The following is a 23449-nucleotide window of genomic DNA, read 5'->3' as shown; positions in this document are numbered from 1 at the left end:
GTTCTCCTTCCCTGGCTACATTAATGTCTTGGCGGGCCCTCCCGAATACCTATGGTAGCGACCATTTCCCAATCGACATCACTATATCCAATAGACCATCTTTTATTCAAAATTTTAACCCATTTCCAAGATACAAGGTGAGCCAAAAAGCGTGGCAGAGTTTTGTTGAGTCTGTCGAAAATAAAGTCAATCTGATCCCCCCTTGTTCTCCAGATAACTTTATGAACAACTATTCTGAGTTTGAAAACGCACTAACATCTTCTTCTAAGCCAACAAAATCAAAAAGACGCTCAAGGGTCTCCCCTCCTTGGTGGGATTCTGAATGCACTGAAGCAATTAAACAGCGAAATGATGCAGAAGATGCTTATTCGGTTGCAATGAGCCCAGAAAATTTTGTTGAATATAAGCGTTGTGCAGCCCGTACTAGAAGGCTATTATTAAAGAAAAAAAAGCAAGGTTGGATCAGATTCTGCGAAAACCTCTCTCCTATGACTCCTGCTTCCATCATTTGGAGACAAATAAGAATATTTCGTGGGTCCTTAAATGCACAGAATGTGTTGTCCAACGATCCTGCGGTTTGGCTGGATGATTTCTCTGACAGACTGGCTCCACCATTTGTTCCAAACTTTGATTATCTTCCTCTACCTCCTTCTGTTCTCCCATCCTCACATAGTTTAGACTCCCCATTCTCAATTGAGGAATTGGAATCTGCTTTCCATGGTTTGAGAGACTCGTCTCCGGGCATTGATGGCATTCCATATTCCTTTATCTCTAAGTCGAGCTCCAGAGTCAAGCATTTCTATTTAGAGTTATCAAATTATTTCTTTGAATATGGGGTTCTCCCTGATTCATGGAAGAAACAGATAGTATTGCCTATTTTAAAACCCGGCAAAGATCCAAATGATCCCAATTCTAGACGACCAATAGCCTTATCGTCTGTTTTATCTAAGATAACGGAACATATGATCAAAACTAGACTGGAATGGTTGGTCGAAAATAGAAACCTCATAGCTAAGTCTCAATACGGATTCAGAAAGGGTATGGGTACACTAGACAGTCTGGGTATTCTGGTCACAGATATCCAGACAGCATTCAAAAGGAAAGAATATCTGGTAGGTGTTTTCCTCGACGTGGCTTCTGCGTATGATAACGTTCTCCTTCCAATACTCAGGCAGAAACTGCAACATCTGAGTATCCCTGAGAGGCTGACCCGTTTAATATGCAACCTCCTCGCGGAGAGACTTATTTATATTAAGTGCCCAAATTCATCCATTGACAATCCTAAACTTGTATGGAAAGGACTTCCCCAAGGTTCAGTATTAAGTCCACTCCTGTATAACATATACACTCATGACCTGGAACAGTCTGTAAACTGTTTTTGCGAAATTTTGCAGTATGCTGATGACATAGCGTTATACTTTGCTAGCCCATCAATAAGCGAAGCTAATGTTTCTCTGAACCTAGCCATGAGATATCTAACTGACTGGTTGCACGAGCATGGCCTTTCATTATCTGTTGCCAAGTGCTCCAGCGTGGTGTTCACCAAGAAACGGTATGTACCAGATATTGAAATCGTTGTAGGTGACGATGTAATCCCTGTTGACAACAAGGTAAAATTTCTAGGTGTTATTCTCGACACACGCCTAACAGGTGTTCCGCATTTAAATTACGTCGCTCAGAAATGTGAAAAAGGCGTTAACGTCCTAAGATCCCTGTCTGGAGTTTGGTGGGGTGCTCACCCCTATACACAAAAACTAGTATATAACGCTGTGGTGCGCAGCCATTTCGACTATGCGAGTTTTATCTTAGACCCTTGCCATAAGGCTGCTTCAGAAAAATTAAATAAACTCCAATACAAATGTCTGCGCATTATAACTGGTGCCATGAAGTCTTCCCCGACCAACGCTCTACAAGTGGAATGTGTGGAACCTCCCCTCTCTCTCCGTAGACAATTTCTATGTGACAGATTCTTTTACAAGATCTGTCAATTTACCTCTCACCCTCTCCTTTACAAATTAGGTACCCTTCAACATCTATCTACTGTTCAGATCAATCAATCTCCATTAACAGTCCCACTTCTGCTGAGAAGCTTCATCAGATTCTCTAGACTTCCCAACACGACAGTGACGTTTCTCTCTAACCCTATGTTTAGCACCTCTTATGACGCCCTTACCTTTCAACCAAATATCATCACCGATTTTGGTGTGGAAAAAGATTCTCCTGACGCTGACCAAACCTTCAACTGTTTGGTAAGTAAAATGTTTTCAGATTGGTTATGCATATACACAGATGCATCCAAACCGTCAGACACTAGCGACACTGGCCTGGCAGTATGGATCCCCAAATTCAAGATTATTCTTAGTTTTAAACGCCCTCCCGAGTCTTCTGTCTTCACAGGTGAAGCTACAGCAATCTATGAGGCCCTGCTTTATGTAGAGTCTCATAATCTTCAAAATTCCATTATCTTTTCTGATTCATTGAGCTGCTTACACGCCATAATTTCATTCCCTTTTCGGAGTAAATCCAAATTCCCTATTATATTTCAAATTCGAGAGTGTTTACACCGCTGCGTTACCCGTGGCATCAATGTAGCTGTGGCTTGGATCCCAGGCCATAGCGGTATTGTCGGTAATGAGCGCGTAGACTCATATGCTAAGAATGCTGTCCAAACTGGTTTGCCGACTCATTATAAAAATTTTGCCCATGATCTTGCCTCACTTGCCAAGCCAAGACTTGAAAAATCTTGGCAAAAATCCTGGGACCTTTCAAAAACAATAAAGGGAAAGCATTATGCTGATATACAACCAACAATACCCAATAGACCATGGTTTTTTAAGTCTAAGTATATTGACAAACGCACCACATCTACAATCTGTCGACTGCGATTGGGCCACGTGTGTAGCCCAGTCCATTTGGCTAAGATCCGGGTCCGTGATAGCTCAATTTGCGACTGCGGGACGGACGAAGGCACAGTAGAACACCTACTGTTCAGTTGTCCAAAACTCCAATCCTCTATATACGACTCCCTACCTCCTTCAATCCCTCGTCCTGTTAATGTGAAGTGTCTACTAACCTATGTCCATTCCTCATTTGTAAATATTTTATCAACTTTTCTTAAAACTAACAACATTACACTCTAACAGTCCTCCCCTCCGAAATTAATAATGTAAATACATGTGATCGTTATACTAACATTAATCTACTAACTTTTGTTTGTGTTGTCTTGTTTCAGAATATTCATTCTCTGACTGAAATACATAAATCAGTAAACAAGGCTAAATAAAATACCGTGCAATCTCCAACACATGTTATTGGCGGAATTGACAGTGTTAGTCACACACAGTCAGAGAGCCACAAAAACAAAAATTGAATTGACCTCTTTAATTTTATTTCCAGTAAATTATACTATTTGCCTTTAGAACAGCTCTTGCTAGCTATATTTTTTAGATACCATCTTAGCATCTTACCCCACAAGAAATTCTATCAATATAGTCGTCGAAATATCATAGGCCCGTTTGGACAGCTCCAAAATGTATGGGTTGACAGCTGGTGTCAAACCTAAATCATGAAAAATCTAAACAATAAGCAACTTTTGGTGCTTTAAAAGTTCTTTTTTCTTTTGGCCGTTAAATAATAAGCCAGATTATGTGTCTTTTTATGTATTTCATCAAGTAAATCAAGAGTAAATAGCAAATTTGTGTAGCTGTGCAAACGGGCCTATTATATTTCGACGACTATAGTGACATAATTAACACCCTTCATTGTAGATGTTCTACATATACCTACTACACAATGTGCTATAATGTTAGTAAATTAGTAAGTGTAGGGATTATGAAACAAAGTCATGAGATAATAGTTATTCATTTATTGTAGTTCAGAAAAGTACACTTAGCATAAGACATAGGTGTATTACTATCATAATCAATTACATAGTATTTCGATGTAAAATCAATTATCAGAACGAAATGGTTAAGTTTATTCATATTCGACGAAAATTTATCAACTAATTAAATACTACACAATAGTAAATTAGCAAAATAATTGTTTCTCCCATAGTTAAATTTATGTGCAACTCTCTAATTTAGGGCGGATTCGGCCAACGTCGAGTAACTATTTACTCACGAGTAAACTACCAGTTACTCGGGAGTAAGCAGATTTTGCATTCTACCAAACCTGAAAACAAGATAAGTAGCTTATCCCAAGAATAAAAAGTTATACCGCCAAAATTGACCGTGTAACGAGCTTAGCCGAGAGTAATTTTGTAATGGCGGCGGCACATCAGCTGATTAGAAAACCGTCATAATGACAATTAAACACATCCGTCAAAACATAAACAAAAGTACGTTAAAAGGCAAATTCTCAGAATAACAACAGCGATTAAAACATAAACAATTTCATACTATTATAATCCATCCAAACTAAGTTGGCATGTCATTTCTATTGCATGCTTTGAAAACGCAGCTATTTTTATTTTAGTTGTAGTGCAGTTTCGTTCCTCGTTCATTCAATTAATCATGGTATAACTTGGTAGAATGCAAATGTACTTATCCCAGATATTTACTCGCGTATAAATTTTATTCCGGTATAGTTATTCTAGTGTAAAGTGAAGTTTGGACGAATTCACCCTTAGGTGTTTTAAAGTTATCCCATCCCCATTAGCGCTACACCTAGGATTTAAATAGCAAAAACCATAATATCTATTAAGATAAGATTAAGTAATTAGAAATAGTGAAAGCTTAAACATAAGCTAATTTTATAGTACCTACTCAAGCACACAATGAAAGAATGTAAATAACTACAAAGGGCTTAATTTCCTACAGTCGATATTAGAAAATTACGAAATAAGATGCACTTAGATACAAAGATATTATCATAGCTGCTACCTCTTCTAATGAAACCAAAATCTATGAACTTTATAATGCATCTAACCTAGCCTCCTAAAAGCAAACTAGAAATTTTACAAAAGCTGTAAAGACGCGTCTAATATCGAATACCGTAATAAAAACTAGCAGTTACAATAAGATCATAAGAGAAATCTTACATCATTCCAATGCCTACACATACCAAGGCAACTCTTAAAAACCTACAGTACAATTAATTATTCGGAACGTGGCCATGGTTTATTTTTCCTGAACGCATCCTTAGTTTGTTTTTTTAATAGCGGCCACGCCGACCCCGGCCGCGTCCGCGTGGTGTTTTCGGCTTCGTCTCTGGTTTAGCCGGCGTCGCTACTGGCGATGGAGGAGTCTCCTTCACTAGTTCCTCTTCTACTGTTTCTTCTTCTTTCTGCTCCGGCACTTCTTCCACGGCTGCAATGAGAAATATAATTGTTGTAGTGTAGTCAATATAAAAGACCATGTTTGACCGCTGCCAAATACATACATCAATGGAGACGACTCCTACTTTACAATGTACAGGTAGAGTCCGATAACGCTTAAAATTAAAATTAATGACTTCTACCTCAGTACATTAAATTTAGAATGTGATGCCTTTTTCATTACAGAAAGTTGGTTAAATGATGGATTTCATGATGGTGAACTTTTCGACATCAGTAAATATGATGTTTTTAGAAAGGATAGACTCGCTTCGGTCGCGCTTACTGGTGGAGGAGTGATGGTTGGGATAAAAAAGTCCTTGAATGCTTCCGTTGTTGATGTGTCTTGTTTTGTTGACAGTATATGGTTGCAAATGTCATTGGCAGGTTCACGAGTGCTACATATTTGCTGTGTTTATGTTCAACCAGGTCCAAATCACCATGAGCAGATGCTAGAGTTTACTGAAGCTCTTATGATTTACAGAGATAAATATATCAATGATGATTTTATTGTGCTAGGTGACTTCAATTGCTCAAATATATTTTGGAACTGTGATCGCTTAGGTGTGTGCAGTACTGACTGTTTAAGTGGTAAAACCAGTATGGCATTATTAGATACTATGGCTTATGCTGATCTTGACCAATTTAATGCAATTCCAAATAAGTCAAATAAAATCCTTGACTTAGTGTTTAGCAACATGCATATCACTGTTAATAAGAATCCGGAGCCACTGGTGAAAGAAGATGACCATCATCCAACTCTTTCTTTGCATATTGACATCTTGCCTAGTTCCAATATAAAAACTAAATCTTATATAAAACAATTTTTTAAAGCAAACTATAATGTTATAAATGAAGAAATAATTAATATTGACTGGAAAACTGAATTCGATAATTGTAATTTAGACGCAGCAGTAGATAAATTTTATGATATAATTGACGAAATTATAGGTAATCATGTTCCCACTAAAATAAAAACCGCTAAGGGTTATCCACATTGGTTCTCTCATAACCTAAGAAAAGTAACTCGGGAAAAAGCCAAGTACCATAAACTGTATAAGCTCTACAAAAATCCCCGTGACTATGATACGTTTGCTCTATTACGCACTAGACAAAAGAGACTTATTAAGGAGGATTATCGGAAATTTACTATTAAATCTGAATGTAACATTTTAGATAATCCGAAAAATTTCTGGTCCTTTGTTAAAGTCAAAAAGGGCACTTCGTCGATTCCTAATAGAATTACATGTGGGAGCAATGTGGCAAACTCACCAGCAGAGATAGTTGACTGTTTTTCAGACTATTTTGGTAGTGTTTTTAATGGCAATGATAATGATAGTGTAGACAACAATAATCATTTCACCGCATGTGATGAAAAATGTTGGAATACTGATTGCTTAGGAACTATCAAGATTACACCGGATATAGTAAAAAGATACATTGATAAACTCGACATAAATAAGGGAAGTGGTCTTGATAACATCCCACCGATTTTTATTGTTAGGTGCAAGGAATCCTTAGCTGTCCCACTGTGTATTCTGTTCAATAGATCAATAACAGAAGGCATCATGCCTATTAAATGGAAAACAGCGAAGGTTGCACCCATTTTTAAGGGCGGATCTAAATCAAAGGCTACTGATTATCGTCCAGTATCTGTACTGCCGTGTATAAGCAAATTATTGGAGAAAATAGTTTATGATTCAATTTATCCATTAATAACTAAGAACATACCAGAAAACCAGCATGGTTTTATGCGCAAACGGTCGGTTGTTTCGAATTTGTTACAGTCATCGTACTACGTACTGAATAATATTGATGGCGGTAATCAGGTGGATGCTATATATACCGACTTTTCAAAAGCCTTTGATAAAGTGAGCCATAACGTGCTTTTGTCGAAACTTAGCGTCATGGGCGTACATGGCAGTCTGTTAAGATGGGTAACATCTTATGTCACCAATCGAAGCCAGTCAGTGGTTGTAGGAGGGGCACGTTCTGAATTAGTCAAAATGAGCTCTGGTGTTCCGCAGGGTTCACTTTTGGGACCACTATTTTTCAATGCATACATTTTTGACATCTACAAATGCTTTAAAAATGCCCACTTCAATCTATTTGCTGATGACTTAAAACTATTCCTTGTTATCGATTCATTGAATGATTGCAACAGATTGCAGAATGACTTAATACGTCTACAGGATTATTGTACGGTAAACCAATTAGAACTTAATGCTAAAAAATGCTTTAAAATATCTTATAGTAGAAAAACTAATAAAATTTTACATAGCTACACTATAGCTGATTCAATTTTGACGGAGAAAGACAAAATTAGAGACTTGGGTGTCATCATGGATAACAAAATCATGGTTTCATAATGAGGATAGGTCGTGGATTTTCATGTACAGAAACTCTTAAACTTCTGTATATAACTCATGTCCGTAGCATTCTGGAATTCGCCTCACCAGTTTGGTCACCCCAGTATGAGGTTTATAAGAAAAGAATTGAGGCAGTTCAACACAAATTTATTAGACAGCTGGCATATAGGGAACGAATTTTCTACAAAGATAATTACCAATACCTAGAAAAATATTATGGTCTGGATAGTTTGGAAAACCGTCGTGTAACATCGGATATGAAATTACTGTATGACATTATTCATGCCAATATTGATTGTTCTGAACTGTTGTCTTCATTGCAATGGTGTGTTCCAATCAAGCGTACCAGAGTAACTCCACTTTTTAAACCTCTGCCTTACTAGACTAACTACTGTGCTAATAACGCTCTAAAAAGAATAATGACAACCTATAATAAAAACTTTAGCAGTCTTGACATATTTGCAACATCCAGAAATATTTTCATTAATAACGTCAGGGAAATTATCGCTGAGAATTCGGAAGGAATACCTATCTAACAGTATTATTATTTTACAGACAAACTGCATTTAGTCTCCAACAAACACTTCATCACACACATGCTCACATACACCCACATGCACACATACATACAAAAACACACATACACACACACACTCACCCCCGCTTGCGTATGTAAATTTTGTAATATTTTTAAATTTCTTGTTTTTGTAAATTGTAATCTTATTCTAAATTAATTAATTTTATAATTGTATACATATATTAATTTCATAATTGTATATATATTATTATTATTATATTTTTTGGCCTTCAATGTAGATACCTTAGTTATTTAAAATATTTAAGCTCTTATATTTTGGTGTATAGTCGAAACATGTAATTGGCATTTTAGTTGTAAGTTCTTTAGTGATAATTTATTTTTAAAATAATGCTGTTTGTTTCGCTAATAAATAAAATAACGCTAACTTTGAAACAGATAAAAGATGGGGTACCACATCAGTGTCAGAAATACAATAATAATTATTGTTGCACGTAACTTTTTTTGGGTGTGTGCACTTGTTTATTTTTCAAAGTTTTAGTATTGTCGGAATCTAATAAGATTTAGAGAATATATAGATATAGCTAATTAGGTTAAAGGTTGGGATACAGATAATAACTTGTCATACAATGCCAGGATTTTAAGTTACCATTTCACCAATACTACTACATGCACTAATCTACTACTCAAGCAATAGGTACCTACATGCAAAGTTAAGCTAACATAATTTTATTATACGGTTACAGGTAAAGTTTGATGCTATTTTAATTAAATTTGGATCAAACTTTTTGTAACATGCTCCACATTTACTACCTAATAACCAGAATCTGACAAAACAAAATTGACGACATAAAGACTTTGAATGGACAACATTAATTTACCATTATTACAATAATAAATAACGTTTACAAAATACACTTGGAAGTAAAATAGAAACTGACCTCAGAAGTATTATTTCTGGGAGCCATTCTAGTATCCAATTCCATTCTGGTATAAGGGCTCTGAACAGAAACAGTGGGGTTCAACTATTTAAAGGTTTAAGCAGTTGATGAGCATTAAATTTTAATAACATGATGTTAGTTATACAATAGAAGTTAAAATGACTAATTTGGATGTACTACACTCCTAAATTCTATATGAATAGCACTGAGTTGCAGAAAGGATCTTTAAGTTAATGTCGGCATTAAATGTATTGTTGCCTTGCTTTGACAGTATACGGACAGAAAGAGACAGACATAGATTTAATGTAGACATTAGCTTAAAGTCCCTTTCTGCAACTCGGCATTAGTGTTATAGAACTCAATCATGATATCAAATTTAATATACTGGTAAAGCGATGCAAGTTTAGTAAGGCATTTCAGTAAAGCCTGTAAAAGGGACCACAATAATGTGTCGAACGCGCACAGCAATAGTGCCCTCACGCTCGCACAATAACCTTGATGGCCGGCGACAGAGATTATATTGGTTGTAGATGCAAAGGTCAATGTTCGATTTTCTCTGTGCATGCCGACCGGCCTTTAGCGCACACATTTCTGCCGGAATACGCGACTCACAACTCACAAAATTACGCTCGTGTGGCCTCACGGGTTCCGCTCATCTGGCATAATCTTTATTGACCAAAACTCATTTCGCATAACTCGTATGGTCTAAACTTTTTTGGCCGAACCATCACTTTGCCAAGACTTATGTGGCATAAGGCTCGTTTCGTCTAAAACTCTTTAGGCACAATCTTTAAACACCTAAGTTTCGTTTGCTCAAATTTATGTTCGTTTATACCTATGTATAATCTTGTTTCTCCTAATGTTATCTTAATAAATAATAATATATTAAGTATGTAGTAAATGTACAAATTGTGGTATTTTTCTCCTACATCCCGAAAATTAAGATATTGTATGATCAAAAAATCGAAAGTTAACGACCAATATAATTATTACGAACCCCATGTGATCGAAACCTAAAAATAGGTGCGACGACGAGCAAAGCGAGGAGGAGCGTGTTAGGTGCACATGTTCATCAAAACCAAAGCGGAGCGCAGCGAAGCGGAGCGGAGCGTTTTCCAAACAGCGGAAACAATACAAGGCACCAGTTTGCCCTATGTAGGGAGACGCTCCGTCAAAGTTAAAGCCAAACGAATATTATTACTTAGTATAAACCTATGCCATAGCATTATTAGGCTATTCAAGATTTGGCCATACCATTATTAGGCTAAACAATGTTATGCGAAATAACTTTTTACTAAACGAGATTTATGCCATACGATTTTCGGCGTAACGAGACTTTGACCAAACGTTACTATGCAATACGAGATTAGGCAAAAAAATCTTATGCCAAAAAAGGTAGAACCGTGGCCTCACACTTACAGCTCAAAATTGCCTGTAAAAATGGTCAACAACATACCAGCTTCCTGAGTCTCCCCCTGTGCTTCAGCCTCGTCGTGCAGGATCTCGTCCACGGCGCGCTCCCACTCGGGCTCTGCGTCGCCGTCAGCGGCTGACATGTCAGCGTCGGGGCGCGGGTCTTCTTCTGTGCGGGGATGGGGAGTTAAGTAGAGTGTATGTTTTTTGTTTTACACAAATGAATAAGTTTCTAACTTCTTTTTAAAAGCGTTATTCCGAACAGTTCGTTCTTAGCGTTTTATAAATTAACTTGTAGACTTTATGTTTTAGGAGGTAGATTTAAAAATTCACAAAACAGATTGCAGTTTTGGTAAAACACTTTTAAACAGAAATTAAGCTAGCGTTTGTGATATAGCCTTATTAAGGTTATAATGAAAATGTAATGCTACCATATGTCCATCGGCAATGCGTGTTTGCGTATTTGCCAAAACTACCGTGTGTGGTCAGTGATTGTATTTGCAAACATTTTTGGCAACATTTGGCAAATACAGCAAACATCGAATAACAAATCCGAATAGCCTAGTCGGTTATCAACATAATCCTCACCCTTCATCTCGACATCACCGTCCTCCATCAGTCCGTTCTCGGCGCCCTCGTCGGACGTCTTGCGCCGCTTGCCGCCGCCCGCCTGCGACGTGGACGACGTGCGCTTGTTGTCGCCGCCCTGGTGGTAGAAATTATATAGGTAAATAATAGATACAGAGAGAGAGATGGCCCGACGAACTGGGTAAATTTACCAATGATTGGGCTGAATGAGTCTCCTATTTTATTTTTGGAGAATGTGGAGTAATTTGCTATTTTTGTACAAAGTGGGCTAAAATTTAAAAGGATACAAACCTATCATAACTGTTATTGCTATTCATTAATTTGAGTAACCAGTGTCCATCTGGTATTATTTATAACCCCCGACGAAAAAGAGGGTATTATAAGTTTAGCCTGTCTGTGTATCTGTCTGTGGTAGAGTAGCACCCCAACGGCAGAACCGAATTTCGATTTGTTTTCAATACTTGCTGTATGCTGAACTACTGCGACTTTTAGTGTTTCTTAGGGGTTTTTTACTAATTTCAAAATTCCTACATTGGCCTTATGCATGAGCTTCCTCGCGTAGAGCTGGTGGTGGCGCCAGGTCAGCAGGTGCACGGCGGCCGTCTCCTGCGAGTCCAGTAACTTGCGGCACAGCGAGCACTGGTAGCACGTCAGCGGGGAGAGGAACGAGCGGCCCACGGGACGGGTCGTGCTGAGAAGTGAAGATTTTGTGGAATATTAGCCGTGGGTAAAAGAAACGAGCGTATTGTGAAAAGTCCGTCCGGGCTATAGGGACCCACCGAACAGGGTAAAGAATAGTTATAAGATGTGTGAGTAATCGGGGATAAATTAGTTTTATTTATTGGTGCGGATTTACACTTCTATCTGACAGGTTTCCATTCAAAAGAGAAATGACATGGAAACAGCTATCATGTGTTTGCTCTTCTGAAATATCCGATTAGTTTATGGCTGAATTAACATTGTTACAACACTTTCAGAAACTAAACTGCCATTGTAACAACTATTACATACCTGTAGCTCGGGATCATATCCGGCGTGACAACAATGTCATCATCCTCCTTGAAGTCAAGCAACAGCTTGCCCTCTTCCGGTCCGCCATCTTGAGCTTCCGGGCCGCCATCTTGCGCTTCCGGTGCGCCCTCTACCGGCTCTTTCTTGACGACGCCTTCGGTTTGCTGGGAATTATAATCGGGTAATGGTATCGATTCTGAAGGGCACATTCTAATTTTAACGCTGTCAAAAAACGCTTACATTCCCTCTAAATTTATTTGGCATTCTGAAGGCACTGTTTATCTCCAAAATTAGAGACGTCACTTTAAATTTTGAATCTGACAGCGTTAAAACTATTCAACTTAGGTTAGATGGTCGAATTGGTATTCTGAAGGTCGCATTTTTAGCGATGTCAACGTAAAATTAGCAACTTTCTTCCTAAATTTAAAAGGGGTCTGGAAAGGTGCCTCTTAAAATTATACTAAAATTTCTAAAAGTAAAACCGTGAAATATATGGGAAATCGTTGTTGTAGGTGCATAAATATGGATTTAATCTGGAGTTTAGGTCTTCCTTAAGTAAGTTAAGCAAATTTCAGTGATATAAGTGTACTGTTTTATGGAGAAATAAATATGTGAAATTACCCCTTATTTGTGTTATTTTTACCAACCCTAAGAGTACAAATTGTGACGAAAATCAACCAAAGTAGGGCTCTTGTTGATAGGATGCTTCCTTATGTAAGTACCTTATTAGGTAGGTACAATAAAACTTAATTATTCCTTGTGTACAGGTAGAATATATTTAATCTATTTACTAACCTAAAATATTGTTATAAACCAAAAATAAACCTGAAAATGGATTAAACTATGTATCTAAGTATAGGTAAGAAGTTGCTTACAATCAACAGGCTACGTAGGTACTTTAAAAAGGTATGTAAGTAGGAGGAATCATTAAGTTTAGGTTACCTATCTTGATTACTGAAATAGAGGTGAGTACCTAGGTAAGTAGGTTTTTTTATTATTACTTATGTAAGTATCATAGGACTCTACATATCTTCTCAAAGAAAAGTACCTACTTACTTACCTACCTACTACAAAACTTCTTAACTATCAAAATCCTGTTGCCTATGATAAGATGAACAGTAGGGCTAATTCTTAATAATTGTAATGATTATGATCAGTACATATCTTTCTAACTAGCTAATAATAAAGCAGGTAGATGTACTTGGCTCAATTTGAGTATTCTTACCTAAGTATAATGATTATCATAACAGGAACTAAAGAGTAAAGTAATAGGAACCTATACTGATCAGGTCATCTCCCCTCTATCCAAACAAATTAATGGTTATGATGTTGCAGCAATAAAACTTTTTGCATTGTTAAAGTAACCAAAAGTCAATCTTTGAAATAATTAATAGAGGGGGTTTGTTATCTTTACTAACTAAGTTTATTCACTGCCAACTAAGTTTTATTACAACTAGAAAATGAAAGTAACACAATTTAGAGAAGCTTTATTTCATTTTATAACATAGTCACATGTATCTATCAAAGTTCCTTTGTATGAAATATAATAATCTTGTTTATCATATGCACTGACGAGTCTTGGAAGAGTTCGCTTCGAGAAGACAAGATTTTATAATCCTTCCTGGGTTTCAATTTAGTTCTGTAACAATAATAATATGATAAGTATATGAATAACATTAACTAAATTGAATAATTTATAATATTTTTCACTACATCACATAGTGCACTGCATAAAACAAACTGTATGTATAGGTAGGTTGGTACCAAGATAGACTTTGATGCAATCAGCGGTAGACAATTAATGAGACTGGCTAATTGTCTCCTGCCCACTGGACCGACGACCTTAGGCGGGTAGCCGGTAGTGGCTGGATGAGGAAGGCCGAGGACAGAGTGTTGTGGCACTCCTTGGGAGAGGCCTATGTCCAGCAGTGGATGATTATGGGCTGATGATGAATCGTTTCACCGCTAAGAGAGATTGAAGTACTTAAGTATCTTTAACACTCAATCATTTAATTTTGTAAATTTTGTAAGTAAGTACTTACATAGGTTTTTCTTTTTTTTCACTCTATTACATAGTAAGTATAAATACTAACCTTCTGTTTAGGTAACTTAGATAGTCTGAACGGGAATGCGACTGGATCCTTTCATACTTGTTGATGCAGGTGTTGTGTTTCATATAACTTGCTGGCTGATGTTTTAAGGTTATGTTTGCATCTGAAATTATAAAATATTTCGTAAGCAAATATACACGAATAAGCAGAATATGAATAAGGTGCGAATTTCTCATTTTATATAATGGATTTGCACAAAATCTTCGTAACAATCAACACGAATTCCAAAGACGAATCCGTCAAGTTACATGTACTTATACATTTCACTATGTTTATGGCTTACCTTATAGGAAAACTTGTGTAATGAAAACCTTTGTAAGCAAGTAGCTATCACGGATAATTTAAGATCTTTCGTATCGTATTTATCACCATCGAATTTTTTCCCGGCAATCGGAGAAAGAAAACAATGAAAAAGTCAATGTATTTTTTTGGGGTTGCCAGTAATTTATTTCTAAATTACCTATAATGAGTCACATTGGAAACACTAATAGTTATGCTTTTCACGACAATAATAGGCTGTAAATGCATTTAGTATATTTTTAAATATATTTTTAACATGTTTTTATGTATTTAAAGTAAATTAAGATTAAAAAAATAAAATAACGACTATATTTCCATGATATCTATATTTCGCTGCCATCATTTGGTATTTGTCCTAAGCATGGGAACACTCATTTTAAAGACGTCAAATCAGCCTATTAAATTTAGTTGGCCGTTAAAATCGTTGCCTTCAGAATAGCAAAAATTAGCGCTGTCAGTTAAATTTAGAGATTTTAGCTCATTTTAAAATTAGGAAGTGTGCCCTTCAGAATCGGTACCAATGTTTAGTTTATAACCTAAGAGTCTGTATGTGAGTAAACAATTTTTTTAATTTTATTTAGGTATCTAACCGTTCTATGCGTCACTACTTGAGGTCTTCAGCAAAAAATAATCATCAGTTATCAGAAAAATATAATAAATCCTTTCCCTGTCTCCTTTCTTCCCACAACATTAGCGCGAAGTTTTGAGTTTATTAATTACAAAAATTCTGACAAAATCCAAAAATAGCTAGTATAATTTTTGTTTGGAATATTAGTAGTATGTTTGTGTAGACATAAACATGAAGTTGTTTGCAAGAATCATACATCCTCTTCAACCGCACTCACCTCCCCGTCTTCCCCTTCTTTCTCCTCCTCCTTCTTGGCATCATCATCATCGGTCTCCGTGTGCCGCTTGCGTCGCTGGCGGTCGTCGCGCACGTAGGACTGCTCCATCGCCAGGGTCGATATCACCATAACTGCAAGGGAAATATGGGGGTGGTGACCATACAGTTGTGAATTAATTGCGTAAGGCTGTTTTCAACAGCATGCGGATTTGATCACGCACGCCGGATCGCACCGCACGCGTTCACCATTCATTGTAACGCGTGGAATATGCACGCGAGACGCGAGAAAATGGCGTGCCATCGCGCGTGCGGGATGAAATCCGCATGCTGTTAAAAACAGCCTAATTTCCAATATTGCAATATTAGTTAGTCTTTTTACTCATTTAGAGGCGTCAGGCACTTTGGCAGCTATTGATATGATGGCAGCGTAATATTTGTAGTGTTTTCTAAGCAATTATTTCTTGCTATCCATGGCCATAGACTTACCTTCTGGTTTCGGCTTGGAGGTGACCTCCTGCTTCTCGTGGACATTCTTGAGATGCTCGATCGTGAGACGGTGCTCGTCCAACTCAATCCTGGAAAAATGAATTTTATATTTAATTATTAAACTCCTAAAATTATACCTCTGCACTTAATTTAATGTAATTTTATCTTAATCATTTATAATAAAATGTAATTTATTGCACGCTTTGAGAGTGGTAATACCACTTATTCTAATTTGCAAGCCTTACCAGGCAGAATATGTAGGAACCAAATTAATGTAAAACAACTAATATTGTAAACCCATATTCAGCAAATAAATATTTATATTCTATTCTATTCACTTCTGTGGGACCAGATATCCAGCAGACTATCTTATCTATATCTGTCCGCGGCATGGCATTTTATACAAACGGCGAAGTGATTGGTGGGATTTGCATTAAATAAGTTCTTCCATGCGTGTCGGTAACTAAGAGCTAGACTAGGGTCTGTCACGGTGGTGGAAGTAATGGCCAGTCAGATTAGGTTCAGTCCGGTATAAGGAACAGATGATATGCCACTCTAGGAGGCCTTGCGCCCCATTAAACAAGTTTATCTATGATAAGATGGTACACAGCGCTTAGTTTAAGTATTTGCCGCCCCTTTTCGTTCGTTATCGACGTCAATAAAGTTCCACCTATCACAATGCCGTATTTATGGCGAATTGCGATATAGTGACGTTTATCTACACTGTGTAGCGGCAGCTGTTGGTATACCTGGTGGGCATCTCCTTGTGGCAGCTGGTGCAGGCCGGGTGCAGGTACTTCTTCAGCTTGCGGTGTCCGATGGTAGTGCAGTGCATGTTACACATCACACAGTACAAGCGGCGTCTAGTGTCATACCTCCAATGGATACAAGGATTGTTACATTGCAAAGGCGTGGAGACACTACGATCAAAAACCCTCGGATCTCCGGGGTCCCTCCAGGAAATTATAAGCAACCTAGGTTGTCTACTGGCTTTCTAGCGTGAGCTTGGGTGGCTTAATAGCTAGTCCCCCCATGGGTATTTGACGCATAATGGCCCACCTTAGAGGCTAAATGCGGAAAATCCGCTCGCCATGATAGATAGTGTCATACCTGGTGGGCATCTCCTTATGGCAGCTGGTGCAAGCCAGATGCAGATACTTCTTCAGCTTGCGGTGCCCGATGGTGGTGAGGTGCATGTCACACATCACACAGTACAAGCAACGTCTAGTGTCATACCTCCAATGGATACGAGAATGTTACATTGCAAAGGCGTGGAGACACTATGGTCAAACACCCTCGGATCTCCGGGCTCTTTCCAGGAAGTCATAAGCAACCTAGGTGTTCTACTAGCTTTCTGGCTTGGCTTAACAGCTAGTCACCACATAGGTATTTCACGCATGATGGCCCACCTTAGAGGCTAAATGCGGAAAATCAGCTCACCATGATAGATAGTGTCATACCTGGTGGGCATCTCCTTATGGCAGCTGGTGCATGCAGGGTGCAGATACTTCTTCAGCTTGCGGTGCCCGATGGTGGTGCGGTGTATGTCACACATCACACAGTACAAGCGACGCCTATGCCTTGTTGGACGGGGAAAGACATCTGACAGGACCCTTATTACATTCGAAAAAGAGTACTTTTTGTTTGTATCAGACGACTTTCCCTGGGAAATGGAATGTAGTGTCATACCTGGTGGGCATCTCCTTATGGCAGCTGGTGCATGCAGGGTGCAGATACTTCTTCAGCTTGCGGTGCCCGATGGTGGTGCGGTGCATGTCACACATCACACAGCACAAGCGGCGTCTATACCTTGTTTCAGGGGAAACGACATCTGACAGGACCCTTATTACATTTGAATAAGGGTAGTTTTTGTTTGTACCTGGTGGGCATCTCCCTATGGCAGCTGGTGCAGGCCGGGTGAAGGTACTTCTTCAGCTTGCGGTGCCCGATGGTGGTGCGGTGCATGTCACACATCACACAGTACAAGCGCCTTCTATACCTTGCTTCACGGGGAAAGACATTTAACAAGACCCTTATTACATTCGAATAAGGGTAGTTTTTGTTTGTACCTGGTGGGCATCTCCTTATGGCAGCTGGTGCAGGCGGGGTGAAGGTACTTCTTCAGCTTGCGGTGCCCGATGGTGGTGCGGTGCGCGGCGCCGTCGGCTGCGTACATGTCGCACATCGCGCAGTAGAAGTCGCGTGGGGTTTGCTGGCCCGTCTTGCGTGTGCGTTTCATCTCGCGGATCTGGTGGTGGGGTTGGGGGTTAATGGTGGAGTAGGATAGGCACTAGAACTAGGTACACAAATTTGATGGTAGGAGCGTACTAGAGCAGCTTTCAAGACACTTTTAGGTAATATGTAAATTGCCCTTTAAACTCGAAAGAACATTGAAAACTGAACTGAAGCATTTTTGAAATCAAAGACATTAAAATTCTCATAATACATACCTTAAACTCCTGCCTCATGGTATCAGCAGTCAGCGCGTAGCTCTCAGCTGTCTTCTGCATCATGATGGCATGGGCTCGGCCACTGAGATGGTTCTCGAACGATCGCCCATCCCACATGCTCTTGTTGCAAATGTGGCACTTTAGCAGAGACGGATTCAGCTCATCGTAACGCGTCTTCGGGGATTCCTTCTTCTGAGCATCAGTCTGCCCATCCTCGGTTCCCTCTTCGGTCTTGACAGTAGCTTCGTCGCCTTCGGCTTTCACTTCTGTAGCGCTGTGGTAGACTTTGTTGTTTAGTTTTGGGTTGTGAGAGTCGGGATCTTGAGCATTTTGTGGTGGGATTTGTGCATGCAATAAAATATAGTTGGAAAAGTGATAAACTAGCTAGGTTGAGGTACTGAATTCATATATTATAAAAAGGGAGGATAAAAATATATTTAAATGCTCAAGATATGGTAGTTTCGGCAAATTTTCCTTGTTTCTAGTTGAATTTTGCACATAACAGCACAATCTAAGCATAGACAGATGTACTGCCTACGGTGAAGACATGTAGAGACCAGAAGAACTCTTTCCTCATCAAAATAAAAATAGCAGAACATTTTTTTTAGCTCTCAGCTACAAAGAAAAGAAATGTGGCGCTAGTGCGGCAATGGCAGTAGCTGTAAGATGGCCGGTGAACGAAGCCAGGTCCACACTGAGAGCTCAGCGTGGACCCAGCAAAATAATAAAGTTCTGTCCACCAGAAGGTGAAAAGGAAACGGTGTGACCACCGGAAGTTGCAGCGAGATCCTTACCTCTCCTTGACAGGTTTAGATTTAGAATCAGCATCCTTTTTCGGGGTAGTCTTGTTTTGGTGGCGCTGCCCATCACCGGGCTTGAATTTACGATTGTTCATTCGGTCACCAGCCCGATTGTAATTGCCGGAGCGCCGGAAATTACCCTGATTGCCCATCTAAAGGGATTTGATCACAAAATCAGGGTTAGTGTGAAAGTGGTTAGGCAGATGAGCCTGAAGATTGCTGAAAATGAAACTGTACACAGATGGTAATTATTCAGGAGGGTTTCCAATGTAGGATGCTAGTGATACATTGGAACATGTTGTAAAGATTTTGGCTGGTGTAAGGCTGAGCTTACACAGGCCAAAATGAATATTGTAGAGAGGACACTACAGGGAAGTGTAGTTGACCAACAGAAGTACCAATCACAACTGAAACAAAACCATGTTATTATCAAAGTAATTGAAAGGAGGAACATGAATTAAACAGATTTTGAATGATGATAAAAAGTCATCTAATTTCAATTCAGCTTTAAACTTTCCAGGTTTTTTTTAGGATTCCAGTGAATAATGCAAAGTGTATTTTACTTTAATTTAAGATGTTGATTACTGATAACCATGTAACAAGTAAATTTTTCCAGTAATCAGGATGATCTAACATTATTTTGTAGAAGAATCAAAATTACAATAAACTAAACACCAACCTAGCCCAAACTTACCCGTTGCGGTCCACCATAACCTCCGCGATCGAACCGGCCCATATCCGGTCCGAAATCCCGCCTTATCGGCATGTCCAGCAGCGAGGGCACCGCCTGCTGGCGCGACTGCAGCAGGTTGCTGATGAGGTTATTCGCCAGGGCCAGGGTGGCCTCCGTGGAGCCCCCGGCTAGAGGCAGCAGGGTGTTGAGTCCCGCGCCCGGCCCGCCGCCCTGCCACGGCGACACGCCCGCACGGCCGAAGTTCTTGGGGCCGCGGTCATTGCGGTAGTCGATGCGACGCCCAGAGTTCTGATGCGGACGGCGGTTCGCCATTTTGCTGAAGAAATCACCACGGAACGGTTTTATTTAGGTTAGTGTGAGAAGGGGTTGGGAGGAAGATGTTGCGTGAGATGCTAGTGGGTTGATTGGTTGGTGGTTTATTTTATTACCTAATAGTATGTTATTTAGTCCACAAATGTATGCAGTATTTATTGATTTCCAAGTTCTGTGACTATGGATGGCGTCATGACAGGCAAAAGTACGGACTAAACAGTTTATGACATTATTTTACTACGTACCTTGATAAAGCTGACGATAATTTGATAGAAAGAAAGCGAATAAAGGCACCGAATCACAAACGGACAATAATAAATTGAAATTTCCAAGCCAACCAAACAATCTATCCTTTCTCAAAATGGCCGGCGAAAAATTTATTGACACATTCAATTGTTTTGTTCATTCATTCATTCTAGTTTATTTTCTCTATGGTTCATGGTAGAGAATGAATGAAAGTAGTGTTGTTACTTTATTGTCCGATAAATAGTATCGATAGTTAGTTGTCAAAAAAAGTTAGACCGAATAAAGGAAAGAAAACCGTTCTCTCTCTCTCGGAATTAATTCTGTTTTTCACAATCTACCACCTCACTCGTTACTATCCCTCTATCCGAGCGAAGCGAGGCCGTTATTATTCTGAGGCTAAATTGAGCGGATCTGTTTATTATTCCGAGTAACAGGTGGCCAGCTGTTCTGTGATTGGAATTGGATGACAGTTGACATTGACAGTAGAAACGTTTTTTTGTAGTTTGTAGGACAAAAAATCTCAAAATAGAAAAGACGAGAAAAACAACACGTTTTATGAAATTTGAGTGGGTTTATTGCTGCAAATCTATTGAATTTCTCGATTTGTTGTAGCGGTTGTATCTGCAAATAACCTAGCAAGATGGAAGACGGAGAAAAAGAGCAAGGGAAGGCGGGTGCGAAGGTAAAAACCTTTGAAACTTTTATCAATACTTTGTTTACATATTTCATTCTGGAAATTAACCGTCTAATATGCAATATAAAGTTTATACAACTATAGAACCACTTTTAATTTGTAATTAACTAGTCGCTAGAAACTTCACATCCCTACAAAAACAACAATAAACAATAATTCGTACACATAATAAATATTTCTTATGTACAACTACCCTCACGTCAACCACCAGGACCGCAGCCCGTCCCCGGCCATCAAGTCGACGGCGGTGGTGAAGTACACGTCGGTACAGAGCCCGGTGGAGTATGCCCGGCTGCAGTGCAACACGGACCTCAACCTGCCTCCGCTGAACTGGGGCGCCGCTATAGACTCGTATGGGCTTAAGCAGATCTTGACCAGAGGGACTGGGCTGTCCAGGTATGTGTGGACTTGGAATAGAGGATGTTGGATTGTAAAAAAACTTGTTAAGAGCTTACTTTTCTTAGATTTTATTTAGGACTGAGTTAGCACAGATTCTTGAAAAGTATGTGTATTGTAAAATTATGTGTAAAATATAGATTTATGACAATATACTTAGAACTTAATAGGACTATTTACTCAGGGATTTAATTAGGCCTATGACTAACAATGTAAGATTATGATGATGATGATAAGTTTATTATGTTTTTGATTTGACTGTGATTTTTAAAACATTGTGCATAGTGCAAGCATAGCCAAAAAAGTTTTTTTTTATTTTTATAGTTGGATCATTTAACTTGGATAGTATTTAAAATATGATTAAATCACCATTTTAGCTGTACCTATGTGAGAAGAGAGGTGTGCAAAAATTGGGACAAGAATCAAAAATGTATAAAATCTTAAAATAGCTGTTGATGCATTCTACAAATTTAACCCAGTTTCATTACCACAATGACTTGTAGTATCAGCAAATTCTGTGAAATTTACATCAGGTGTATGTTTGTCCTATTTAAAATAAATACTTGTGTTTGTTTTATATTAAAAATATGAATTAACATACCTACCTAGTTTCTGCCTAACTATCAAAGAAGCAGGTGTGACTTGTAATGTTTTATTGTTAATTATAAATACACAACTACAATATTAATATTTTAACAGAATTTGAAAACATATACTGTTTTAAGTCACTCAGTCAAACGTACTATTAATATCCATAGTTATGAAATGAAATGAAATGAAATATGAAATATAATTTTTTTCAGTTTCCGTATGGCTCACATGTTTCCTGACTCGGTGGGCGAGGTGGATGTCATATCCGGGGCAGAGTGCATCAAGAAACTCCTCAAGCTACCACACCAGCCTAAAGGGACTGTAAGTTTTATATATCTATTGACTTCTTGGCCATATTATGTATAGGTAGTTGTCATACTTATCCATACTTAAGTACTCTAGGCCTATACATAGATATGTTTACACATTTTTTATTTTAAGTTTATTGTCAGCAGACCAATAATAATGCCTACAAAAGAAAATTACACTTGATCAAAGATACTATGTAAACAGTTGCATCCAAAGACCAAATACAGTTGCACATTGTACAATAATTAAAATTAAATAATTTGACTTGTGCTGTGGTGTAATGTGTGTGTGGAAAGCCACACCTGTTTAGGTTAATATATAATGTTTTAACATACTTACAGAAGTCAATGCATATCTTAATCTTCTCATAACTCTTCTACAATGATCTCCTGCTCATGTACCTACTGATATTAATTGAGATTAATTTCTTTGAGGTATACTAGGTGAGAATGCTTGTTACTCTTTCACACAAAAACTACCATACGATTTTGATGCAACTTTAGAAAGCTGACGGTGATACTCTGAAATAACTCATACGCTTTATATCCCAGAACTTCTACTGTTCAAATAACTGCTATTAAATTTCAAAATGCCTTACACTGCTGTCCATCCGCAGGTGAGCATGGTGGTGCACCGTATCCACAACACGCTGCTGCTGGACGAGCTGGACGTGTACCGCTACCTGGTGAAGAGCGAGTGGGGCTGGCTGCGGGACTTCTTCTACGAGAACATCATGAAGACCATGACGGAGCAGGTATGTCGTTGTCCAACTTGTGTATTAAATCTGCAGAATTATATTAAGACCTAGACTGTGGACTCTGTGGAGCAATCAACCTAAAAAACATAACTAAATGTCCTACACTTAGGATATTTTGTTTGTTAATTGTTAACATTTGCAGCTCATTCAATGCATTGTAAATGATACGAGGCTACGTATCATTTCCCAGTAGGCAAACTGTTTGCTGCTGACTGAGTTAGCGGCATATCGGTATAGTATTTAGTTTGGTTTAGTGCGTAAACTTTTCCTTTATTTCCCGCGTTACGC

General features: G+C 38.6%; 2 protein-coding genes and 1 long non-coding RNA gene across 3 annotated transcripts in view; 1 reads left to right on the top strand and 2 right to left on the bottom strand.

Annotated features, from left to right (window-relative positions):
* Positions 1-5129: 5129 nt before the first annotated feature.
* LOC105396088 (zinc finger protein on ecdysone puffs) lies at positions 5130-20565 on the bottom strand. The gene is made up of 12 exons (XM_048630695.1): positions 20414-20565; positions 19857-20172; positions 19157-19314; positions 18363-18636; positions 17982-18160; positions 15913-16001; positions 15428-15558; positions 12172-12335; positions 11692-11851; positions 11161-11278; positions 10616-10741; positions 5130-5309 (listed from the first exon to the last, which is right to left on the bottom strand). The coding sequence occupies exons 2-12, from the start codon at positions 20166-20168 to the stop codon at positions 5155-5157; spliced, it is 1866 nt and encodes a 621-aa protein (XP_048486652.1). The 5' UTR covers positions 20169-20172; positions 20414-20565; the 3' UTR covers positions 5130-5154.
* Positions 13646-15107, bottom strand: LOC125490686. The gene is made up of 3 exons (XR_007267838.1): positions 14566-15107; positions 14265-14385; positions 13646-13810 (listed from the first exon to the last, which is right to left on the bottom strand). It is a non-coding gene; the product is annotated as an uncharacterized LOC125490686 (long non-coding RNA).
* Positions 20566-20911: 346 nt separating the features above from the next.
* The window catches only part of LOC105387762 (erythroid differentiation-related factor 1), a 28568-nt gene continuing 26030 nt past the window's right edge, over positions 20912-23449 (top strand). Inside the window, exons 1-4 of the mRNA XM_038111694.2 lie at positions 20912-21096; positions 21320-21504; positions 22308-22416; positions 23021-23158. Of these exons, the coding sequence (XP_037967622.2) occupies positions 21055-21096; positions 21320-21504; positions 22308-22416; positions 23021-23158 (474 nt within the window). The 5' untranslated portion in view covers positions 20912-21054. The remainder of the gene's footprint in view (positions 21097-21319; positions 21505-22307; positions 22417-23020; positions 23159-23449) is intronic.

This window comes from Plutella xylostella, chromosome 26 (assembly GCF_932276165.1).
Source record: "Plutella xylostella chromosome 26, ilPluXylo3.1, whole genome shotgun sequence".
Lineage (NCBI taxonomy): Eukaryota > Metazoa > Arthropoda > Insecta > Lepidoptera > Plutellidae > Plutella > Plutella xylostella.
This window is presented reverse-complemented; position numbering and strand designations above follow the sequence as displayed.